The sequence below is a fragment of the Squalius cephalus genome (genome assembly GCF_949319135.1).
Source record: "Squalius cephalus genome assembly, chromosome: 3".
Taxonomy (NCBI): domain Eukaryota; kingdom Metazoa; phylum Chordata; class Actinopteri; order Cypriniformes; family Leuciscidae; genus Squalius; species Squalius cephalus.
The window spans coordinates 7,301,960-7,327,214 of NC_137124.1; the positions used below are offsets into that span (position 1 = coordinate 7,301,960).

Below are 25,255 nucleotides of genomic sequence, written 5' to 3' on the forward strand. Positions count from 1 at the left end.
GCATTATGCAGTGATAAGCATTTCAAATAGTAGTGTTGTCAAACGAGCTCATCCACATTATGCGTTTAATTCAGCGAGTTATTAGCTGAAAACAATTAACATGCTTTGTTTTGCCTTTTTCATTGCATTTTTATAGGCCTGTAACTTCTGGCAGTCCTAAAAAAAAAAAAGTCTGAAAAGTCAGGTTCCTCAACAGGTGCATAGTCAGAGTCTAGCTTCACACTACATGCAGCTTTTGGGAAAATGATAAAAATCATGCTGGCGCGACAGTTCTGAAATCATAAGGCATGTTCAACTCGAGGTCAAACACACCTATTATAGCAAGTGTACTGCATTGTGGGATACATATTGAGCTCTGGTTCAGTTCTGGGTGCATCTTAGGGGGCGTTTACACAACAGTTTTGAACTAAAAACGGAAAACTTTTTATGCGTTTTGGCCATTAATGGACTACTTGCACAACTACTTCCGTGCTCTAGTTAGTGCGTATCGGGAGTTTCCGGTTAGAGCGTTCAGCGCACCTCCATGCATCAGAATACAGATTATCACTGTTTTAAGGCTGCCAATTGATCAAAACAATGAATAATGATCTCTGTGTTAATTATCTTGAGCCTGCTGAAATGTTCCTATAAATATATTTTCTTTCCAACTGCATTCTGAATAATAAATAGGCTAAATGTATTTATCCACTAAGCTGCAGCAGTCCTATATGCTCATCTTCTCATTAACAGTGTTTTTCTCTTTCTGACATTTCATACCTGTTGGGTTTACATTTTTAAATGAAATTGACTATTAAAAGGATTGCTTGTGTGCGCTGGTGTTTATTCCAGTCTCTTAAAATAGTTGAATGAATGAATACTCACGAGGTGCCTGTATCGGTGTTTAATAGGCTAGGCTATTTAACTCAATAACACACAGCGTAGAGGAGAATGACAGTCAACTACTTTGAATATTACAGCATTTTGAGCATAAACTAGTGAAAATATTGACATTGAAAAATGACACAGAATGACATTTTCTTAGAATTTCTTAGAATTAAATCCAAATAAATAAATGTTGGTGGTTCGTACTGATGTTATTCCTCTGTTATCACACACTTCAGCGTCGCGGTCACTAGTTTAGACGAACAGTGGCACCCTGTGGTGAAATAATGGCGTATTTTTAACACACTTTCTCAGATCGGCTTGGGTTGGATTAAAACTTCATGTTTCCGATGAGTTTGGAAAATTCTGCACACAGTAAACATCAGAATATCCCTTCTCCTGTCAATAAAAATTGCCAAAGTTTTAAATCTTATTGCGGATTCTGATTTTTAAATCTCATTTTAGGTGGCGTTTGTTCAACTGATTGACCACAGTACATTGAAAGTAAACATAACCGGAAATAAGTGAGACGTACTATTTCCAAACGGAAGTGCGTCACGAAGCTCAGTGCAAGTGGTCCATTTACACGACAATAGCGTTTTGGGGGCCTGAAAACGCAAACTATTGAAAACGTGATTCAAACTGCATGTTTTTGAAAACGATGCCATTATCGTCTCTGTGTAAACTACAAAAATGTGAATTTGTGAAAACGGTGACATCATGCACATGTGACATCTATAGAAGTGTAGTGTTTCTTTACAAAGTGGCATCGCCATCTACTGGCCTGGCAGCAGAATACAGCGACTTTATTAATCGTTTTCTCAGATCCGTTTGAACGGGGAACATTTTGACAACGTTGTCGTCTGTACGTGAAAAACGCAAACGGCTATTCTCTAGCCGTTGAGCGTACATCAGTTGGGAACTTGTTATTTCGGTGATTTATGGGATTGCATGAGTGCACTCGATAATGTCTACTATGGTTTCAGACACCACTACAAATGGCCGCTCCCTCAAACAGTGCCCTAATTAAGGGTATAGGGGACTCCCTGATCAGTGCCCTGACTACTGAACTAGGGAGCTGATTGAGACGCACCCACCAGGATAGAAAAACGTGTCTGGGGCGCATGATGTGGCGCATGACCAAATGAAACATCCGGTGATTGCGGTAAAAGATTAATGCACTATTGCATTTGAAAAAAAACGTAGGCCTACAACCACCAACCCTAAACCTCACCAATAGTGCGAGAAAAAGCAAACATGAGGTCATGAATCATCAGAAAAGCCACACATATGAAGCTGATTAAGTGATGTACAAATCAAGTACTATGGTGAATATGTTTTTAGGTCGTTACATAGTAACGTGCAAGGAACCGCGCAAAATTTTTTATAAATGGATAATCTGCCCCTGTAATCATAATTTACGTGAAAAGGAGTCAAATTTGTGTCATTTGTGTTCTGTTCATAGAGAAAACGGTCATGCTGTGCACAGTTTTCTGCAGAAACAGCAAGAGTAGTATGCTAGTGTGCTCTTCCGAACATAGCCGCTCTCTTTCTCTTCTCTATTTCATGCTTGCATGCCAGTGTACTTCAGCGCTAGCCAACTCTGCTGGCACGCTACCTAGTAAAACAGGTAAGCTCAGTGGCATCGAAAAAAAAAAAAAAAAAAGTTGGCTAACGCTGAATCAAACGAGTACTCAAGCAGTTTATCTCCATCAGATCCCTTTCTCAGTCATTCATCCAAGCTGTTTTTCTCTCTCTAGACGTTACTAATGCGGACGCTGTGCTGGTCTCGGACACGCCCCCTCTCCCGCCCCCTTTCCTCCCGGTAGCTCTCCTCCAATCGCATCTTCTCCGTGTCATGGTCTCCGCTGCCGCTGCCTTGATGATGTGGAGACTGTGTGCTGGGAGGCGGGGTTTGTTTAAAAACAGGCGGGGTCTTGGTCTTGGCAACCTTGTCAAAAAAGGCAAAATCTGCTACATACTTTCCGGATGGAGAGAGGGAGACGACGGGGGGGAACTCGTAGCCCCACAGGATCTCGTCGGGCAGGTAAGAGGTGCGCACCTGGCACGTGGCCGAGGTCGGCTCTACGGTAGCGCTCATGATCACGAGCAACTCAAAGTCAGCCATTTCCGGATCTGTCCACCCACCACCTTAGAAGGAAAGAGACGTAGAGAATCAGACTTAATACAGTTCACTTCATCCCACGCTGTTATAAACCTGTATGGGTGGCGAATGAAAACATGCTCTCAAATCAGAAACTTACTCTGTCATATTGAATAGTTTTAAGGTCCAGGGTAGATAACATTTTTCAAAACTTGCAGCTTGGAACCTATATTCAAAGTTTGCGTTCTCAAATGAACGGCCGCATTAAAAGTTTTCTGTTTTCAGTTAAAACAGTGTCGTGTAAGCGGCCCCTAAGTTAATAAATGAAGACCTCCAATGCAAAAGCCACCTTTGTCAAAAATCTGAGATAATAATATTGAGTGAATGCTCTCCGCACATAGTATACGCTCATCAAATACTTTCACTTCAAACTCACTGAATCGCAGCCTCAGCCCATTCAGAAATGCCGGTACTTGGGTAGAAACCTATACATAGGAGCCTGATATAAATGTTAATATTAAACAAAAAATTTAGACGGACTTAGACGGCTTTTGCATCTGAAGTCTTCAAATAATGATTTTTGCAATGGAAGTGAATCAATCAAAAACTAACTTTATCTGGACAATAACTTTATTCTAGAGCTGCTGTAAAGACAAACAATCTCTGTTACTGTAATCTCCTATTATCACTGTAAAGCTGCTTTGAAACAATCTATATTGTTAAAAGCGCTATATAAATGAAGGTGACTTGACTAGTTTTAGAGACTTTTTCGGAGCTTAACATCCCGGTTTCATTACATACATATTCATTAAATGTATATTCTTAAAAGACAAATGTCAATGGGTTTAGAACAACATGGGGGTGAGTAAATGATGACAAAATTAATTTATTTCTGGGTGAATGATTCCTTTAAAATTAAGAAAGCCTTTCACAAAAATTTCAAAAGATGTGCAAAAAGCCCTTTAGAATAAAAACCGACACCATGCACACACTTTGCATCAAAACAGACAGCAGCAAGACAAGTAGATAGTTTAACACAATTCAGAAAAATGTGTTTAAAAAAATGGTGTGCAAGGAAACTTATGGCTCACACCAACAGAAATACAAATGCCTTAAATCGTAAACATGCCATTCACCCACTGACACACACTCTCTCTCTCTCACACACACACACACACACACACACACACACACACACACACCTGCATCAACATCCCACATTCAGAGCAAGAGACTGTCATCTGTGAAAACAGTCTCTCCTTTAACCCAGAGCCAGTTCTGCATTCTGGGAGCAAAAAACATGGGGTTTCATAATCCATAAACACAAGATCACAAACATTTGGCAAAGTGTGTTTCTGGAATGCATACACATTCACACACAAATATATCCAATGCATAGATGTATTTGAACACTTAGGTCACACTTATACATGTCATTGCATCAGATATTGCATTATAAATATTGAGCAAGTATCATTATTTTACAGAAAGAATCACAAAAAACATTTCAGAGATATAAGTTTGTAAGATATAAGTTAGTGTTAATGCTAAAACAACAGATGGCAAATGGTGTGATATTTTCTAATGCAATGACATTCAGACGGTAAGCACACGGTAAGCGTCCAAAACGGTTTAGGGCCAGTATACATAGACAGAAGAATTATATAACATAAAGACTCATAAATTCATAGCATACTGGCTAATTAATGCTAATTCATTGACGTGTGGTTCACACTCTGATCATGGCAGAGCTCAGTGGAAAGACCCTCAGGGGCCGTCAGTGTGTTTTCTAGCAGATCTGATGTGGCCTCCGACTGTGTCTTTAATGCGTTTGAGGAAAAGACACGCTTATATATGGGTCATTCCTTGCAGTGCCTTTCATGTCCCCATCAGATATGATACTGAATTAAGGAAGAAAATCCTATTAGTTACTTTTCTTCTATTATAGTATCATAAATAAGTAAACATAGTAAATGAGTAATGCACTAAAATGCACTAATTTGACATGAAAAGCAATTTATTTATTAAGATATATTTCAGTATATCAATATTTTCACTGCATGGACAATAGTAGGAGGAACATTTTTCAAAACATCTCCTTTTGCAAACCTGACACAGGTTTGCGACGACATGAGGGGGAGTGAAAGACATTTTGTTGGAATATTTCTTTATCAATTTCAGTAGGACAGCTCAACACACACTGCTCTCATTTGAGCTAGGGCTGCACGAGATTGGAAAAAATGGTATTGCGATATAACTCAAACCTCTTTCAGTAACCATAAAGTGAAAAGACTGAGAAAAAAAACTTTCCACTTGAGTTTTCCCACATTCCCAATGTTTTTGACACATTCAATATAACTAATATTATTTTGATTTAAAAAAAAAAATTAAGCAAAATAAGAAATTGTATAAAACAGTATTTAATAACACTAATAAGTAATTTTATTGCATAGTACAATATAGTACAATGGTAAAATAGCAATACTAATATTTATGTTTTACACTGATCTTTTATTCTGGTGGTTTGTCTGCAAATAAATGAATGAGAGAGAAGCGGCTCTATGTTCATTTGCACACCGGCAGCTCATGATACACTGTGTTTCGATTCTCGGTAAATAAACCAAGGCTATCTGAGACTCTGAAACTCTATTGTCCAGTTTCATAAACGAGGCTTAATCCCAATCTCAGACTAAAAGGCATGTGTGAGCTTCTTTAACTGAAACCAGCTTGCACTGAAATATCTTAAAATATATCAGTGCCATTGTTTGTTTTTTCTCAAGATTCACACCATTAATGTTTTTTTTCTAAGGCACATTTAAAAAAAAAAAATTGTTATGTCATAATTTAACTAAGGCCTAATCCTGGCTTAATCTAAAACCAGCCTTGTATTTTGTAAATTACATCCAAAGTAATTTGACTATTGCATTAAAGCAATAGTTCATCCAAAAATAAAATATTCATTTACTCACCATCATGACGTTCTAAACCTATGAGACTTTAGTTAATCTTCGAAACACATTCAGATATTTGTTAACGAAACCTGAGAGGTTTCTGTTTCACCATTGAAAGCGAAACTTAAACAGATTCATTAAGCTCGATTCAACACCTTTATGACTTTTTTGGATCTTCTAAATTTGGTTTACCTGAACTGTCAATGAAGAGACAGAAACCTTTAAGGTTTTATTAAAAAATATACATAAACTTGTGTTTCGAAGATTAACCAAAATCGTATGGGTTTGGAATGACATAAGGGTGAGTAAATGATGCCAGGATTTACATTTTTGGGTGAGGCCATTTTCCAGCTATTATTTCTATTTGTGCATCTCTAATTACTACAAGTAAACACACAATCTTTGCATACACCTCAGCAGGGACTCAAACATGTTCATGTTCAGTGGTTCATATGGCTTTGGGCTCCAGCACGCAGAGGCCCGTGTCTCTCCTCCTCAGCCTCTTACACAAACACAATGCCACATTCAACAGACGGGCACACTGCATTTAGGTTTTCTTTTTTTTACTATAGATTCACACACACTGTGGGCACACATCCACACACGTACGTTTACACACAGCCACTCATGCATTTACAGATTTAGACTGTAACGCAGCGACACGCTTTCGCACACGTTTTTAAAACCAGTGCCAGTTCCTCTTTGAGCTCCATTCATGTGCAAATGCACTTCCATGGGAGCATTGTGAGTGGCTATTTCTGCTTCATATTAATGTTATGGTCGACATACAAAAACAGAGTCATTTCTAGTTTGACAAGATGACACGGGAAGTCATCGAGAGTTTCATTTGGATTAGGTAGCATTAGGCGTAAGTGGGGTCTATTAAGTATAACCCTATACCGTATAATCCGACTACAGTCAATTACACTAGGGCGATCTGGCTAGACTACAGACCCGATGAGAAACAAGCATTGAGGAAGACACTATAAACAAATACACTAGGAGATGCACGTACAGGAAAACCCATAGATGTGCGAGATGAGAGTCGTATTCAGTGCAAACGCGGGGACCGGAGGGTCTGATAGCTTGGGCCCTCGATGGGGTAAAGACTGGGACCGTAACTGGATCCACGACCTGCGTGTCAGCACCAGGAACTGGGCTGCTTTGTGCTTCTAATGAGACGCTCTGGCACGCTCTCACACATGCATTCCAGCCAAAGAGAGAGAATGTATAAAAGAAAGAGGGATGGGGGACTGATAAAGCTACGTCTGCAGAGAAAGTGAATGGGGAGGGGGGTAAAAGAGGGAAAATGAGATGGAGGGAGGAAGAAGAGACATGAGAAATGCAGCTCATCTGCCAATAATAGAAACCCCTAGTTCCTGTAAACATGCCCCGCTCACCGAAGCCATTATTACATTTTCTACAACTCACACTAAATCTTTGTGTTTGCTGCAGAGAGAACGTGAAATCTGCTTCTGTCTTTTAACCTCCAATAATTCAATTAAAATGTTTCCCACAAAGGATTTCTATAATTCCCAAACTCCAAAAACCCAGTCTTCCTGTTTGACCAGCTGACAAAGCCCAAAAAATCCATTAAAAACCATCAAAAACAGATGAATAGGCAGCTGGGCCAGGCTGCTATAAGCTGTTACTTTCCTGCATGGTCCTGATTTTTACCCTCAAACCTGCAAAGACTAATTTAGCGTTCACTTAGTTAATGGCTAAAATAACTTCAAACATCTTGTTTTATAATGCAGGGAGATCTGTTGGTCACCAAAACACCTGAGACATTTAGTCTCATTATCACTGGATGTGAAGGTGCCTCAATACATAATTACAGTTGCATCAAAAAAACAAACTGTTTCTTGGCTGATCACTTCTGATGCTGGTTGTTTCTGATTGCCAAAGTGCAATAACTATTGCTTAAACTTAAGCCGGGCACACACTGTGCGATTTTGACAACGATTTGGCCGTCTGAAACAAGTTTTAGAAATCCTAAAAGATTAATCTGATCCTAGGCTTAAATCTGAAGTCTTTGATCCTTGTTTTGACATGTTCACTGACAGCCGAATTAATGACTGTTGAGATCGAATTTTATCTCTGGTAGTGTCAGAAGATTTGACTCATAGTCCTGCAGTGTGACTTCTCGTACGACGACCGTCAAATTGTCTTTGTTTTTCAAGACAAGGCATGACCCAAATTAACATTAGAGTTTTCTTTGTAGCCACCAATTTAATCCTGCGTGTAACGCGCAGCTCACGGTGAACGAACGTGCCATTGATTGATGATGTAAAACTCCGGACAAGTTTTCTTGTGTGTGTCCGTTTTTAACGCGTCTTGACCGCCGTACAGTCTGACATCAATGACAACTGAGATCTTACAATGCGACATGGCTTACAGCGAGGATCTGACAAACATCAGTCGTAAAGGACTATAATATAATAAATCGTACAGTGTGAACCCGGCTTTAGTTAGAGTTAAGTCAAGTGCACACGATTTTGATCCTAGGGCCTAGGCCGAAATCTGAAGTCTTTAATCGCTTAATGTTCACCGACAGCCGATTAATGACCATTGCAATCAAATTTGAGCTCAGATGAAATTCTGTCAGTCAGGCTTCTCCTACGAAAACGTCAAGAAACGACAGAAACTGATGATGAAATTAGTGCAACAACAACAAACCACCACTCGCTCCACATATCAGCTTCGTTATTTTTCCTTTTCAAGAAAAGTCATCACCAAATTCAACGCAACTATTCATGTAAATGCAGCTAACCGGCACCGAAAGAGTCACGGATTGATGATGTAAAACTAAGACGAATTTTTTTGCGTTCGTCCGTTTTTAATTAATCTTGACTGTCATACAGTCTGACATTAAAGACAACTGAGATCTGACAAACAACAATCATAAAGGAATATTATAATTAAGTGGCTCTAGTGATTTGTGGCGTGCCATCACTTGTCTAAGCAATCTTGACTTGTGATTTTCACCTGGCTGGCAATTAAACAGCCTAAAATAAAGTTCTACAAACTTACACTGATGTGAGACTCATGTTGTGTTCTCCTGCAAATTCGTATTCCTCGGTTGGGAAGTCGTAATTATGATGTCAGGCGCGTTCAAATCACTTTGGTCAGAACAAGTTGGCGATGTGCCTTTTCTACAAAGTGATGAATAGGATTTATTTTAATGACATTTTTAAAGGTACTGCAAACTGAATTGTTTTACATTCTTTCGTAATTGTATAATACTATCATATTTTGTACATGCAACCTAGCTTTAATGTAAATTAATAAAGTTACCATCACATTCATTGAGTCCACTATGTTTTTCACTGACCATTTCTCACTCCAACTCATAAACTCAGGGCTCAAAGAAAGCGTTTCCCACTCACAATTATGACATTGTGGTGGTTCCTTTCATTTGTGTTCAACATCTAAATATGATCTATCCGACATGACTTGAACACACCATTACATTTTGACTTGGGCCAGCAAGTAGGGCTGCACAATATATCGAAATTATCGAATTATCGCAAATGTATATATCGCGATATCACAACGGCTTGTAATAACTGGGGTCATGAACAAAATATGAAGAGAAAATCACTCGCCCCTCTTGGCTGAATAACTTTTGTAGCTTTAATCATAATTAGTATATTACATTCACACAGTGAAAACTAAGCAGTGATTTATTTTTACATTTGCTTATTCAGTTTCTGTTGTTAAATAAACCTAATAACCTGAACCCCTAAACCCCGTGGTTTACACTAATGTGAAAATAACACTTCTTACGCTACAGTAAAACACTGATGTTCACTTTCAGAAGTTGTAGGGATGTTTTCTTGTCTAAAAAAGAATGTGAAACACGTATGTTGGTTATATAATTTTTAATATATTTTAAAGATAATTTAAGTTTATTTTACACACTTTAAGCATTATCATATTGCATATCGAATATTGCATTATTTAATGAGTTATCGCATATCGCATTTTTCTTCAATATCGTGCAGCCCTACCAGCAAGCAAAAACCCAGAACACCACTAACAATTCCCTAGAAACCACCTATCAACGGTATAGCAACACCCTAGAATCGTGGCAGCAAGTTTTGCACAGGCAAACACTAAATGGACAAATCTAGTTCACATTTACCCTCATGATTAATCAAGTAGAGGCAAAGTGGAAACATAAATTGAGCCAGCTACGCGCACTTGATTCAGGTGTGAAGTGTCAGTGGAAACAGGGCACCAGCGTGTGCTCAAAGTGCCAGAACTCCTCGATCTTTCTGCCTGCAGCGTGACCTCAGCACTGAAACAGAGCTTCTCTGATGTCTTTGACACCTCTCCCCACACTGCTGTTTCACGTTTCTCTCGTGCGGCTCTCTATCCTCAGAGAAACTCTGCTGGAGCCGAACCACGCTGTCCCTGTTCTCAGGTGTATCCTACTGACAGTTTTCATCTGCCACCATACCTAGTGCCACCTCTGCACTCCCGCACAATCACAAAGAAGCTCAAATTAGTCTAAGCTAAAACACATTCATGCATTTGACAGACGCTTTTATCGAACGAAATTTATATTGCATTCACAGAATAAATTTGATCAGTTCATGCATACCCTGAAAATCGAACCCTGCTCTACTTTTTGAGCATCAGGAATCTCAAAGATGTTGGTGAAACCCCTCCGGTTCTACTCGCACTGCGACAAGGTTTCTGGCATGTGAGGCGTGTGCACTAACAAGGACGCTAAAGACCGCAGTCTCTTGCGTCTGTCACTAGGGCACCTCTTGAGTTCAGGGGAGTGAGGTTTACCTGCACATCTCTTACTAGCTGGCCTCCGTTACATTGGCAACACCAACCCTTTGGTCGACACCTAAGGTTGCACCAGCTGAAATGGTACATCTTCTGTTCTGTCTTACACTTACACAGTTGGCAGATGCTTGAACCAAGACCTATACCAGCTCAACTTCCATTAAAAAGTAAGCAATATGTTTTCGGATGGGACGGTTCTGGACTTAGGTTTTCTTACTGCATTTTGGAATTCCAACATCATAACATTTTATTGTTCTAATAACTCTAGTTCTTCAAGGCTTGCGTACCTTTGGCGGCCCAGGCCCGCATTGGGCTGTTGTCATCTATTATGTGGTAGAAAGTGAGGGGCAGAATGAGGAAGGGACTGTCGCTGGACGTGTCCACTTGAAAGGCTACATTCCTCTGGTCCAGACGTACCGTCTCACCCTCTTTAGTCACTGACGTCTGCAGGAGCTTACCTGTCACCTGCAAAATCAGAGATATGATGAGCTGCACGTATACGATGAATATGAGGTTCACCATTCTTTCAGCAGAATTTGACAGAGATGTGTTTACCTGGCAGCCCAGAAGGAGGCTCTTGCGCATGTTAGCGACACGGATCATGAGACAAGGTCGGCCCTCGTGATTGGCCACCACAGCATGCTGACTGAACTTCACCGTCTCGCCACGTTTTTTCGGCCGAGCTACCTATATATCACAGAATAAGTGTACATTTTAAATCAGATATTGTTCCAGATCTAGTCATTGATTTAGTCACAAAATGGCTTAGTGCAATTATCAGATTGCAAAGGCTGCAATTAAATTAAATACACATATGCAGTGTTTGTTTTAGAGTAAAGTACAGTAATAATATTATCAAATTAATATATTTTCTTAAATATTTAATATTTAAATATTTCAATTGAAATTATTATTTCATATTTTTATATACAAATGATTATAATAATAATAATTATTATTAATTATTATAAGAAAACTTCTTTTTATTTGTATTAATTTTTTTTTCTTTTTTTTTTTCTATTTTCTATTTATTATTATATTTATTATAAGAAAACTAGCAACTTGATTTTTTTTTCCAGTGCCAGGGCTCCTAAAGGGATAGTAATTGTAATTTTACTGTTGTTCTGTAAAATAAAATAAATAAAAAATGATTATGTTAAAAGTTATTATTACTGTTATTATTATTATTAATTAGGTTTTTCTTCTTTTTTGTCTTTAGCTGATTAAAAAGCGATACGCAGGTAGTAGAACGAAAAAAAGTGCAGGGTCTAGAGACGCGTTTTTTAAAAGTTGAACTTCTTTTAACTCGAGCACCACATTTTCAGGCATGTGATCAGCTAACAACAAAAAAGAAAAAAACTAATAAATAATAATAATAACAATAATAATTATTATTTTTATTTTATTTTATTTTACAGAACAATGGTAAAATTCCAATCCTAACATTATTTGTCTTAATTTCTTTGCTTTCAAACATTAAACCATTGTGCTTTTATTTTGGCGGGAAACCGCAGGGAGATCTTCTCTTTGTTGACAACAACAAATTAATAAACGATTCTCATTACAAATTTGGGAAGATAGTTGGCGTATGTTGAGTTCCAAATGCAAATTATAAGTGACTCAAATACACAGCGCTTGGAGAGTATTTACTGTGAATCAATGAAAAATGAACACAGTGCTTTACTCTGAAACACGCAGCGTGTCAGACAATATATTTATATAATTACATCACAACCATTGCGATTTGATGATTGCACTAAAGCCATATCACATTATCACAACCATGCATTGTCTTAATTCATAAAAGTTACCAGGCAACTGGCGAGTAACACAGTTTCAACTCAGATTTTTACTCGCATTTGGCACTTTGAACCCAGACCAACATGCTAATAGTGTCCTGCAGATGGCGGCGCGAGCTTGTGTATAAGAAAACGTAACGGTTTGCAGTTTAACTGTATTAATTAAGTCCATTTCAAGATTTTAATCATCATACAGTAACCAGCCACCCCCCAACACCCCCTTATTTTTATCTGATTTACGCAATTCACATCTGTCATACTTGTAAGGTCAGAAAATACAAAAATCCGTATAAATGCAGAAAATTCACATTCCTGGTTTTTAGGAAGCTGTGTCATGCACCAGATGCTGCAAAAGACACGAGACGCGAGTGCAATGGTTAAAGACGTCCGTCTAGCGCACTTACATTAAAAAGCATGACAATGTGACTAAAATGACAACTAAAATCCTGTGTTTACCCAAATTTTAGTTGTACCTTAGCAAGGAAGGTTCCAGTGATGAAGATCTCCATCACCATGGTGATGACAAGCTGGACAATAAGCAGGATGATGGCAAGCGGACATTCCTCAGTGATGCAGCGAAAGCCGTAACCGATCGTAGTTTGCGATTCCAGGGAGAAAAGAAACGCTCCCGTCAGAGTTTGGACCTGCATCACACACGGCGTGTGATTGGATGGAGGGTCAAACTCTGGTGAGGAAGGACAAGACCCAGAAATAGCAACGATACAATATCATAGTAATATTTATGTACATAAAATGTGATTTAAGGCACAGTTGAGGAGCATCCTCACCTAGTAAATCTCCATGCACTAGTGCCACTAAGTACCACAGCACTCCAAAGACAAACCAGGTGCCAGCGAAGGTGGCAGAAAACAGGAAAAGCTTGTAGCGCCACTGCATGTCCAGAAAGGTAGTCCACAGGTCACGCAGGTAAAGCGCCCCTCGGCCGCTGACGTGTTCGATGCGAACATTGCTCCGCCCATCTTTAGATAGCACCCGTCGACGACGCCTCAACGCCGCGGGTCCGTTTCCCGGGGAAGCCCCGCCTCCTCCGCCCAGGAGTGGCTTTAGGACGTCTGTCTGAGTCTGGGAGTGGCAGACCTTCTGAGGGGAGGGGCTACGGGAGGAAGGGGGCGTGGCTGATGTCATAGCTGGGGGGGGGGGGGGAGACATGCTTTAAAGTGTGCGTGTTCACTGATCATGGTAAAGGAAAAATCTAGTATAGAAGTATAGAAGTCTGCAAATAGGTTGTTTGCATATGACGTCACGTTACTGCGTTGCCATGGCGCGAAATGCAGATGGAGGGCAGGAAGTGATTTGCTACATTTAGGAAGCACTATAACAAACTCAAAATGCCTATGTTTTGCGTCGTTTATGGTTGCTCAAATTGATCAAACCGAGAAACCATGAGGAGTGTTTATCGTGTATCAAAAGTTGTTGTTCATAAGGGGGAAAAATGCAAGAAATTGACCGAAAAACGCCAGAAAAAATGGCTTGCAAACCTACGTCTGCGGTCGGGAATCGGAAAATCGCCGCAGCGTTGAATGGTTGTTAGGGTTAACGTTACGGATTATTCCACAGGACAAAATAGAATGACAGCCTCGATGACAGGCAAATCTTTCAATTCAGTTGAAAAATCACTCCTCTTCATAACGCAAGGATCACATCCAACATATGTTTAGATTTTTTGTCTTTATCTTTCTCTTGTAATAGCATCTAAAGTAGTACAGTACAGACTTTCCTCCATCTCGTCCATTCCGCTCTTCACTTCCTTCCCTCCATTTGAATTTCGCGCCTCATCACAATCACGTGACTGCAAACCAACTATTAACTCCTTTAAAAATGTATATACACAGTAAAAATGTGTCATTTTAACTGTAAAAGACTGTAGAATGCGACAGTAAAATTCTTGCTAATTGGTTCATATATGGAGAAAAACAGTAATAGATGTAGGCTAATCTTACATTTCGTGTAAATATATACAAAAATATTTGGAAGTAACCAGAACAAATCAACTTATGATTTACAGTGACAAACCGTAAACTGATATTCCCACAATGGGAAGAGAGACATGCTTTAAAGCAGAGGTCTTCAATCCTGCTCCTGGAGGGCCACTGTCCTGCAAAGTTTAGTTCCAACCCTAATCAAACACACCTGAATCAGCTCATCAAGCTCTTCAGAATCGCTTGAATATTCAAAGGCAGGTGAAGCAGAACTAAACTCTGCAGGACAGTGGCCCTCCAGGAGCAGGATTGAAGACCTCTGCTTTAAAGTGTACAAGTTTGTTTATTTATAACTCTGAGTATAAAATTCATCTTTTATACTCAGTTTGCTAGTAAAGTCCCCCTGTGGTGAAAATCAAGCTTTTAATGTTGTTTATATGTCTATGTGGTGTTTCTGTCATGACCACTACCGTCAAATACGATTGACAATTAGCATACAGTTTGGATTGGCGGTATGGTTACGTTCTGGGCGAGAACTCCCTGCACATCCATGCAGCCTAGCATGGATAAGAGCAGGGAGAGCAGCAATAACCCCCCTTGGGGTAAACAGAACAGAACCAACATGAATGTTTGCAAATATATTTAATTCAAGATTTTAACGTACAACATAATTCGAGAATTTATTCTGATTCAAGGGGAATCAGAATGCCAAAACCTGACTGGGCGAGAGGAGGAGCTGGGGATGGAGGAGGGTAATTAGCTCCTGAGAAACGCGATGGCTGCTGATAATACTGAAGGAGCTTATATATTTATACGGTGATAGGCGTCGTATACTTATAGTTAGATGTGGATCAGCTGAGAGTCAGCTGATGTGAGCTAGACTAACGTGACCTGCCAGAACTAACGCTACGCTTGATTTTTAATATGCTTTAAGACAAACCATGTGTAAATTCATAAGTCGACAGCATTGCTGAGTATTTTCTGCTTAAAACTGCAGTGAACCAAAGACAGTCTCAAAAACACGGTTTGAAATCGCTGGTGTTTCTGACATCACAAACTACCTTGTAACCAATCAGATCAACGTGTGATCGTCAACGAGTGGATCTCTGAGCTGAGTGAGTGAGTGGAGGCGGGGCTCATTTGCATATTCATAGAACCGCGCATACTAAATGAGCCAAGGGTGTCGAGTTACATTCAAGATATTTTAAGGCATTTTTTTCAAGGATTTTTTTTTTTTTAAATATGTCATTTTGCTGATCAAAGATGAGTTTTAGGGGATAAAATGATTGACTACAGGGGGACTTTAACTCCTTTAAAATATATAGCTAATATTGATTGATGGTGAAGTTGTTCATCTAAAACTCTAGATAAAGATGGCTAAAGCTTTAAGCACACTGGTTGTGATGTGGAAACAATACAGACTGTAATTATTTTCAATTATGCAAATAACATGTTTTTCTGTGACTAACACTGCGATGAGCAGACAATGATCAACAGCTAATAATGTGCCTCATAAAAGCGACTCTTTCACAGTTAGAGTTCAACGGCATGAGTTTTACATTTTACAATCTCTCGGTGAAGCAAACTATTCACCATATTAAACAGTTCACAGATACTTCATAGCACAATACCGTCATTCATTACAAACATAGTGTACTTTTTTACTCAGTCAACATGGCAGGTTTTCATACAAAAGACATTCAAAAATAATGTTTTGCAGAAAGAAAATATAACAGTGTTTTGTATTGTGGCATAATTTTCAAGACAATTAAGCATGTTTTTCTTAATTGTCTAGAATGTAGTCTAGTATTGCCATCTCCTCATTATTTTCAATGATTTTCTTTACTGCAATAAATTTTCTTTAATGCAAGAAAATGTCATTAATTCAAATAGTTCATGCTTTATGTTTTAAAGGTATTTGCGGGGTAAAATGTAACCCAGACATCTATTTGTTTGAGTGTTCACTGTTCAGGTTTTGCTGTTATAACAAGTGTATTGCAGCAATACTATTGTGATCTTTCATTACTTTTCATTTAATTGCCATTTATTCTTTGCTAATAATTCCACTAATTTCTCTGGGCAGCATTGGACGTTATCAGATGGGACTCATACAAGCCACAGTAGGTTACAAAAACTACTAGTATCAAGTTACTCTGACATAAAAAGTTGTTCTTTTTAACGAATTAACGGATCCAACAGTTATCTTCCCTGTGAGAAACCTGTCACCTTATCGCCTTCAGTAAAAACTAGGTCGTCTCGTAGCATTATAGAAGAATGGCACATGGGAAGAGAGAGGGCTCTATCTCTATCTGAGCTCCATCTGAAAGACGTGCATCGTCCAAGTAAAGAGAGACACATTAGGGACACATTAGTGAGTATCTAAATAACGTATTCTCTAAGAGCTGAAATGAGGAAAGCTGCTTTCTCAGCGATCTTTATCACGGACACGTGAGCGCATCCTTCTCTCCCGAGGATTATGTGTGCCAGGCAGGGGTACAGGGCCGGGTTTGGGGGGCCAACTGACTGTGGTGGTCCGTTCCTCTTTCTTAACTCTACATTCAGACCCTCCAGCTGCCCAAGCGCATTAAATGCCCCTCATTCACACAGTGGAAGCAGCTGCCCTTTCTCATTTAAAGGCTGGTCGTCAACGCAGACCGACTCACATGCCGAACTCGCTTGAAAAAAAGGCCGACTTATTCACCGTCCAAAAACACAAAACTGCAGGAAGGAATCAGAGATGGAAAGAACACCACAATATTATTCACTGCATTCCTCTGTTACACTGAGGATGACGTTTCCCAACTGTTCACCTTTGGAAACTTCAAGGTAGATGCTGCTTGGACAGCTTTTCCAACGGTTCACTCACTTCTTCTACGGCTTTAGCTCCAACGTTGTGTGTATGCAAGCCAAACATTGTCTATCTGGATGTTGTTAATCCCAAATTTTACTTCACAACACAATCATACACTAGTCAAGAACCAATAGCATAGGAGAAACTTTTCAAGCTCCATCACACAACTACTTTTGCTTTTCTCTAATAAATCTACGGTGGCCTCAAAAGTATTTGGAAAGTTCAGACAAAAATGAAAATGCTGTCATCATTTCCTCACCCTCAAGTTAAACCTGTGTGAGTTTTCTCAAAACACAAAGGAAGAAATTCTGAAGAATGTTTATAATCAAACAGTTGTTGGACCCCATTGACTTCCATGTTTTTTTGTTTTTTTAAATTATTATTCTATGGTTCCCCACAACTGTATGGTTATAAACATTCTTCAAAATATGTGTTCAAAAACTCATACAGGTTTGGAACGACATAAGGGTGAGTAAATGATGACAGAATTTACATTTTTGGGTGAACTATCCCTTTGGAACAAGAATTCCCAAAGTTTTGTCAAAACCTCTTTGACTTCTTTAAATACATGAGATTTTAGACTTACATTTAAATAATTTAACAACACATTTGCATGTCCACGGTTCTCTAATTCTCAAGTCAATTAATGGTCAGTTACATGACATGCACACTGCAAGAAAAAATAGTTTCTGCCTTAAAAGTTTAAGTAGAATCAAGTTGGATGTTTAAGTAAATTCAACTTAAATGACATTAAACTGACTTTAAAAATGAGTTGAATCTTGTATAACTGTGTAAATTGCTTACCTTTTTTGATGAGTTAAAGCAATGTAAAAACACATTGTCATAACTTACTGATCATATAATTTTTAAAGAAATAAAATATTTAATCTGTAGTATGTGTAAAAGGGCATTATGCATCATCTTTCATTTTGAAACGTTTTTATTTGAAAATTATTTATTTATATTAATTTTGAACTGTGTGAACTGGTGGAGAACTGACTTCATACATCCACTAAAAAAAACACCAAAACACCAGCTGATTCAAACACACTGATATGAAAATAATGGAGAAAAGTGTTTCTCCTAAGAAAAGAGATGCCAGTCTTCTCTAGTGTTTCAGAAGATTCCTAGTCTGCAATCAATTGAAACCTTATGAGTATATATATATATAAAAACACGAGTATCTTAAAATCTCATTTTTGTATATAATATCACCCAGCACTATATTATTTTGTACATAATATAACCCATAATGTATGTCTTACTTTACCTGCACGCATGTTACTTAGTAACCTCATGTAAAGCAACATAGCAAATCTCAACTGCTTGATTGCTTGTATCATTGCAAAAAAAAATTGCCCAGCTGTAAACTGCTAAATGCGACTGTAAGGTGTGAAACCCTATGGCATCTTAAACATTAACATCATGTATTTCTGTAAAGCTGCTTTGAAACAATGCGTGTTGTGAAAAGCACTATTTAAATGTATTTGGCTCATTAAATTCTTACAGGATCAATGATCTGAGCAGCTATAAATTAATTTTACGGAGTGTCTATTTATACTGGCAGAGTATAAATTGGCAGAGGCTATTTACACTGACTCCGCCCACTGATGTCTGATTGGGCCAGACAAAATTACAAAAGATGCAACTGAATCATGTGCTTCATCTGTGAATTTTAGGACAAAGTGCAAATACAAAGTTAATATTTAAACAAAAGCATAACTAAAAACTCCACTGAGTCTCCTGAAATATGAAAGATCAACCTCTAAAATATTTGATACGATCAGCGGCGATATCTTAGTGAGGTTACACAAGGACTGACTTTCCATTCATGCACTATGTTCAATCTCCCTCTCTTCTCGATCTCCCTCTCTTGTTTAAACGTCTAAGTGGTAGTTTAGTCTCACTCAGCTTCTGCCTTCCGCACCAAATAAAATAAATAAATGAAATGAATGAGTACCAGGGCGATCTGATACGCTCTCCCCTCTCTGACCTCTCTCTCTCTCTCTGGACTCACACTGAGAGAATGAATAGGTATCTGTCTGGCTCTCTGTGCTCTGAATACTAACGGGACGAGGCGGTTCCTCGTCGAGACACGTGTTATGAGCAGAGTGTACACACAGCTGACCTTTGAACCCCGGCGAGTACGCGCCCACGCGTGCACACAAGTACAGTACATACAGCAGACACTGAATGTGTGTTTCTCATGCTCTCAAAGACCTTTTGATCTAAAGGCATAAATAAATGCTTGTACATTTAGCCTACGCATGAATATTTTACTATGAATATAAAGTGTCCAGAATACATGCAAACTCCTTCAATACTACTTAGAGGGACCGGAGAATTCTGTCAGCATTTACATATTTCAATTTGTTATTTTATGACTTTATTTATGTCCCACAATGTGCAAAACAGTCCTAAAGAATAAGGAGGCATGTCCAGATTCATAATATACTCAAATACGCACTGATGTGTGCTTACATGAAGTGTGCATTCACAGAGAGCGTCAAAAACCACACTTAAATAAGCCATGATAGTTTCACTGCGCAGTTTACAAACTGTCTTTGACTTTTTTTGTCACTCTTCCTCTCCTCCCTCAATCTCTTTCTTTCTCACTCCCTGTCCTATATACACAAGAATCCTTTTGTTCAGAGATGAGATGAAAGAGACAAAAGCCACCATTGAAAAATATAACACTGTGTGTGTGTGTCTGTGTGTGTTTGTGTGTGTGTGTGAGAGAGAGAGAGAGAGAGAGAGTGTAAGACTAGCAAAACTGGAAGAGAGGGCAACTCTCTGAGAGAACAAAGGAAATTAACATTTGAACTCACTCTTGTGCAGGTAGCATCACCATTCAAGACGCAGGGCTCACCTCAGAATCATCCTAATCTACATCTCTTTCCCTCTTCCCCCATTCCTTCTCTCTCATGCTGAGATCACCAACATTCACCCAAGAATCTATATGGTTTAATGTGAATAATTATCATACAGTATTACACATGTTTGGTATCATTTGAAATGTCTCAGTGCGACTGGTACAAAGGTCTCATTCCCAAAGAAGTCAACCAAAAGGTAATAAGGTTTTTAAGAGTTTAGAGATAACTCGCACACAGAGGAGGTGGGTCTCCCAAATCGAATGGCATCTTGCTCTCAAAGGTGTAAACTCAATGTAAATTCACATTGTTAGCAGATGTTTCCATGTAAATCAACCTCTATCCCCAGTAAGTCTGGGACGGTGATTAATGCAAATTCCCACTGTGAACTCATACGCATGAACGCTGCTGGCGTTTTTCCGGTAGAATCTCAGCCAGTATCTTTACTTCCACATAGCGCGTTCTATAGCGAAGTGTACTAGCGGCAAAACTTTCATAAAATTAATTTCAAAGTTAATTGTTATCGATGTAGCTCGCCCTCAAAGTTGTCGATGTAGCTCGAAATATATAATTCCAAGCCCTTCTCTTTCTTACTCTTAGGTGTGACAGCTAACTGCCTCACAAAATTGTTAACACCATTCACATTAACCACTGGAAGTTCTTGTAAACAGCAAGTGTAATTTGCCATTATCTCCACCGAATGCAAAAACGGCTTCCGACACAGCACCGGATGTAACTGGGCGGGCTGAAACAAAAGAGGGAAGCGATCATGCATAGAGCTTATTAGCCCGTGATGTATTTTCTGATGTCAGGTTCACAGAGCGTTTGATGTTTAGTATTTATTATCTTTGAACTGATTATGAAATTGGCATGATTCATTTACCTGACATAATAAATTTGTAAACATTAGATTTTATTCCGACTGACTCTGAAATTGTTTTCCCAAATAGAATGAACGGATTTGTATGTTCCCGCAAGTTTTGCTCCAGATTAGTGACGACTAATATTTGGCACTAATTAAGTGTACTTGGTTTGCAAAGACAAGAAGTGAATTTTCGTTTAGGGCAGCAAATGCTGCTTGACCAATCTAAATCTGGGTGTGTCTTACCTCTGTTTTAATTTAATGTTACTTTAGATAAGTGAATGTGGGAAACCAAGGCATGGCCAATCCAAAGCTATTATAAGAGAAGTAATGTTGGTTGACTTATATCTGTAGTAGTGGCCATACCTCTACTGAAGTAAACATTAAGTTAAATTCAAGTGTATGCAATTCCATGGGGGCTATACCACAGTATCTTTGATTGTGTAAGCGTAAATGTGACCGATCTTAGGTAGCAATTACCTCTGTTTGGTGATCAAAACTAATGAGCTTGTGAACGTGAGACCTGCGTTAAACAGAAGACGTGAGGACCTCTGAGCGACAGTTTCCTAATCTGGAACGGGTAAAACATACTTAAAGAGTTAAAAAGAATAATCAAACATTCGCTCACTTTTAATGATGCTCAGATATCATTAAAACCTTTTTCATTTACGGAGTCAGATGAAATAACGAGGAAATTCATGTGAGAAAATGTATTTCATTTAATCCTGTTGTGTTGCGTAAAAGGAAAGACAGTAACGTGCAGAAATCTTCCCCGAATTATTGGACCTTTAGTCGGGCTTACAAGAGAGAGAGAGAGAGAGAGAGAGAGAGAGAGAGAGAGAGAGAGAGAGAGAGAGAGAGAGAGAGAGAGAGAGAGAGAGAGAGAGAGAGAGAGAGAGAGAGAGAGAGAGAGAGAGAAAGGAAAGAATGACATTGAGAGATGGACAGACCGAAAAACAGACCGATATTAAAGTCTCTCATCAGTATTCTGTGGCTGTGCAAACTTTTATTTTCCTCTATTCACCAGATCCAATCCAGCTCTCACAGTCACAGTTAAATGTGCTTGATGTCTTTGATTCAGTGCAAAGTGTTCTGGAAATCACTCTGCCAACAAATCGAGACACTTAGCAGATCGACATTTCCTTGACCATTTCCTTGATCCATTATCTCTGAACTAATCTTTTGCACATTATCTCTATGCAAGCAGTCTTTATTTCACTAATAGCTTGGTTTAAATCTCAAAAATAACCAGGTTGAAATGAATGAGGGGGGAAAAAAACAGTCCAAAGAGGAAATCCACAAACTTTGCCGGTTGTGATGTTTGCCAGAAAGAGCCATGGGGAGCGTATCAGATCAAGGAACAAAAAAAAAGAAAAGCCCCACGCAATGTTGTGTTTCAGTCAAAGCCTATGAAATGATTTGATAGTGACAGATATGCCTCCTCGTTTATATCTCTGCATCAGTAAATGTTATTTCTCTACAGCTCATGAAACAGAAGCAGCGTTATTTAATTGAGCGAACTGTAACTGAATTTAAAAGCTTTAAACACTGAAAGTTCTAGTTATAAATCAATCTACTTAAAAAAAAAAAACAGGTTGCACATTATTTGGTAACACTTTATTTTACAGTGTCCTTGTTACATATGTTACATGTACTTACCATAGTAATAACAATACATTTAGCATAATTACATGCAACTAACCCTCAACCAAACCCTAATCCTACCCTAACCCTATAGTAAGTACATGTTGTTAATTAATATTACTCAGTAATTAAATGTATAATTACACTGACACCTTAAAATAAACTGTAACCCTTTACAGTATGTGTACTTACAGTGTACTTCCATAAGAAAGTAAGTACTGGTATTATAAGGTAACTACATGGGTTAAGGTTAGGTTTACGGGTAGTTCAGGGTTAGTTCCTAGTTATTACACAGTTATTGTAATTACTGTAATACGTACATCATGGGAAACAGGACTGTAAAATAAAGTGCTACCAAAAACCATGATATTTAAATGTCTAAAGTGTTCGATGCATTCGACAAGACCAAAACCAATACCAGGCAAAAAAAAAAAAAAAAAAAAAAAAAAAAGGGGCATTTGCAAATTTCAATTTCACAGTCAAATTTTTCATAAACATTAAGTTAGGGAAACACATTGTTTTTAGGGTAAACATATTTTGCATTAAAATTTGAATACAAACTCAAATAAAACTAAAGCAATCGAATATTGACTAATATAAAGAGAAAATGCCTAATTTTAGTTAATTAAATGACAAATTAAATATGTAACAGGACATTTGAACAACCAGTCAGCAGGCTAAACAACTCAATATTCAACACATTATAGCCTACTATCTGTACATTGTCATCCTGATTCTTATTATCAATGATATATGTTTTTAACATGAACAATCATAATGTATCTTGTTGACGTGCACCTGTTTCAACGGTCTCATATGGAGTTATCTACCTTGCAAGGATCTTCTTCAATCTCTTGACTTATTTGAGGATGAGAAATGTTGTTGGATTCAAAACTGCACATTTTTCAAATAAACGGCATGCTTATGGCTTCATAAAGATGAACACAATCTCAGCACACAACCGCTAGGCCTCACAAGGTTCACTTCAGCACTTACCTTTAACTGAGGACTTGAACGCAGAGCTCTATTTGTGATTTGCAACAGTTTACTGCTGTTTTCCGATATCAGGACACATCAGAGGAGAATTTGAGGCGAAAGTTGAGAAGGCGTTCAGAATGAAGATAAGCGCGTGCCTGACAACTTTGTCAACATCATCATCCGCGCCAGGAGAGTGACAAGCTGCGGAGGTCTCATAATTCTACATGTTAATATTCAATAAACAAATTTGAAACTATTAACACTATTTTAAAAAATGCACTACCTAAACTGTCATGCAATCGGTCAAGCTAAAAAAAAAATGATATATAATCGGTTCGACCCCAGTAATAAGTTAAGTGTCAGTCGGTCCTCGTCCCGGTCGAATGTTACCGATTTATTATGTAATGCCCTCCTCTCTCTCTCTCTCTCTCTCTCTCTCTCTCTCTCTCTCTCTCTCTCTCTCTCTCAATCCTCCTCGCTATCTTTCTATCTCTTGTCTTGTTTTAAGTGGAACTGCTCTATAAGTTTTGTTTGCAGCTCTATCTGAAAACTTTCTCCTCTCGTCTCAGTCCTGCCTTTCATTGTTGATGAAAATACGTACTTTCAGCGCCTCAGCACTATTTAATTCATTAATTCAGTGGCCCTCCGCTCCTCCTCCTCCGTCTGTAAATAGAGCCCTTGTTGAGCTCCTCCGCTCTTCAGCCTTTGTCAACTTTTCTGCTTTATTTAAATATGTCGAAATGAACAAACTGTATGTTGCTATTGTTCGGACGACACGTTCATTATTTATACATGCGACCTCGGATGTTGAATTTGTTCTGTGGCGATTTTTTTCCCCCTTTATTTCTTTATCCAAGCGGAATTTGCGACTTTTAAAGTGACATGACTTTGAAGTCGATCCAAGTCCGCATGAATAACTGCGCAGAAAACAGGTGCAAACCTTTGAAAAGAGGCGCTGAAAGGGGCAGAGAAAAAAATAATGACTAGGCTAATTATTAAGTAGCTATTTGTATGTAGGCTAACACTATTTATTACTGACACTACAACTAAAAGAATAAACAAAAATTTAGGCCTATTAAAATTGTAGCCTACTTTGTTATTTAATTTAAGCATAATATGGAGATTTTTTTTTTATTATTATTATTTTTTGAAGTAGGCTAATAGTAGGGTCTAGATATTTATTTATTTATTAGGCTACTTTTTTTTCTAATTAAAACTTGTCTGTAGGCTAAAGAATAGAAGTTGAATGGTACAAGGGCCAATGGGTTATAAGCTTTTATTTTCACACACACAACCCAATGTTTGTGAGAGGAAAAATAACCTAAATACCTTTTTTAAAGATCGAGCTAATTTATGTCACATATTTGGTTGTTTGTTTGGGGGAAAAAAAATCTACTTCAAAATGTAGCATCAGAATGTCACGAATTCGCAAAAAACGTAAAAATGGCGTCGCGCTTGATTTGGAGGCAGAAGACAATGTGATAATGTGTATTTTTATTTTATTACAAAAGTTTTTTCTAAATACGGTTATCCATCACACATAAAAGCTCTGTAGCGGTTTAATTTATGTTGAAAGGCTATTTGTTGTTGGC

The 25,255-nt window shown here is 38.4% G+C and overlaps 1 protein-coding gene across 1 annotated transcript; it reads right to left on the bottom strand.

Annotated features, from left to right (window-relative positions):
- Positions 1–1,191: 1,191 nt before the first annotated feature.
- kcnj10a (potassium inwardly rectifying channel subfamily J member 10a) lies at positions 1,192–24,310 on the bottom strand. Its single transcript, XM_079866240.1, has 6 exons — positions 23,682–24,310; positions 13,307–13,666; positions 12,992–13,203; positions 11,275–11,406; positions 11,007–11,184; positions 1,192–3,012 (listed from the first exon to the last, which is right to left on the bottom strand). Exons 2-6 carry the CDS (start codon positions 13,662–13,664, stop codon positions 2,618–2,620), a joined length of 1,275 nt encoding a protein of 424 aa, XP_079722366.1. The 5' UTR covers positions 13,665–13,666; positions 23,682–24,310; the 3' UTR covers positions 1,192–2,617.
- Positions 24,311–25,255: the final 945 nt, after the last annotated feature.

Bases quoted from the DNA above. Each gene is read 5' to 3' on its own strand.
- kcnj10a (XM_079866240.1), bottom strand. From the start codon at position 13,664: ATGACATCAGCCACGCCCCCTTCCTCCCGTAGCCCCTCCCCTCAGAAG. The intron at 11,185-11,274 runs GTAAACACATCT...CTGATTTTGCAG, and splicing joins GCCTCCTTCTGGGCTGCCAG to GTGACAGGTAAGCTCCTGCA. The intron at 3,013-11,006 runs GTACGCAAGCCT...TTTCCTTCTAAG, and splicing joins GCGGGCCTGGGCCGCCAAAG to GTGGTGGGTGGACAGATCCG.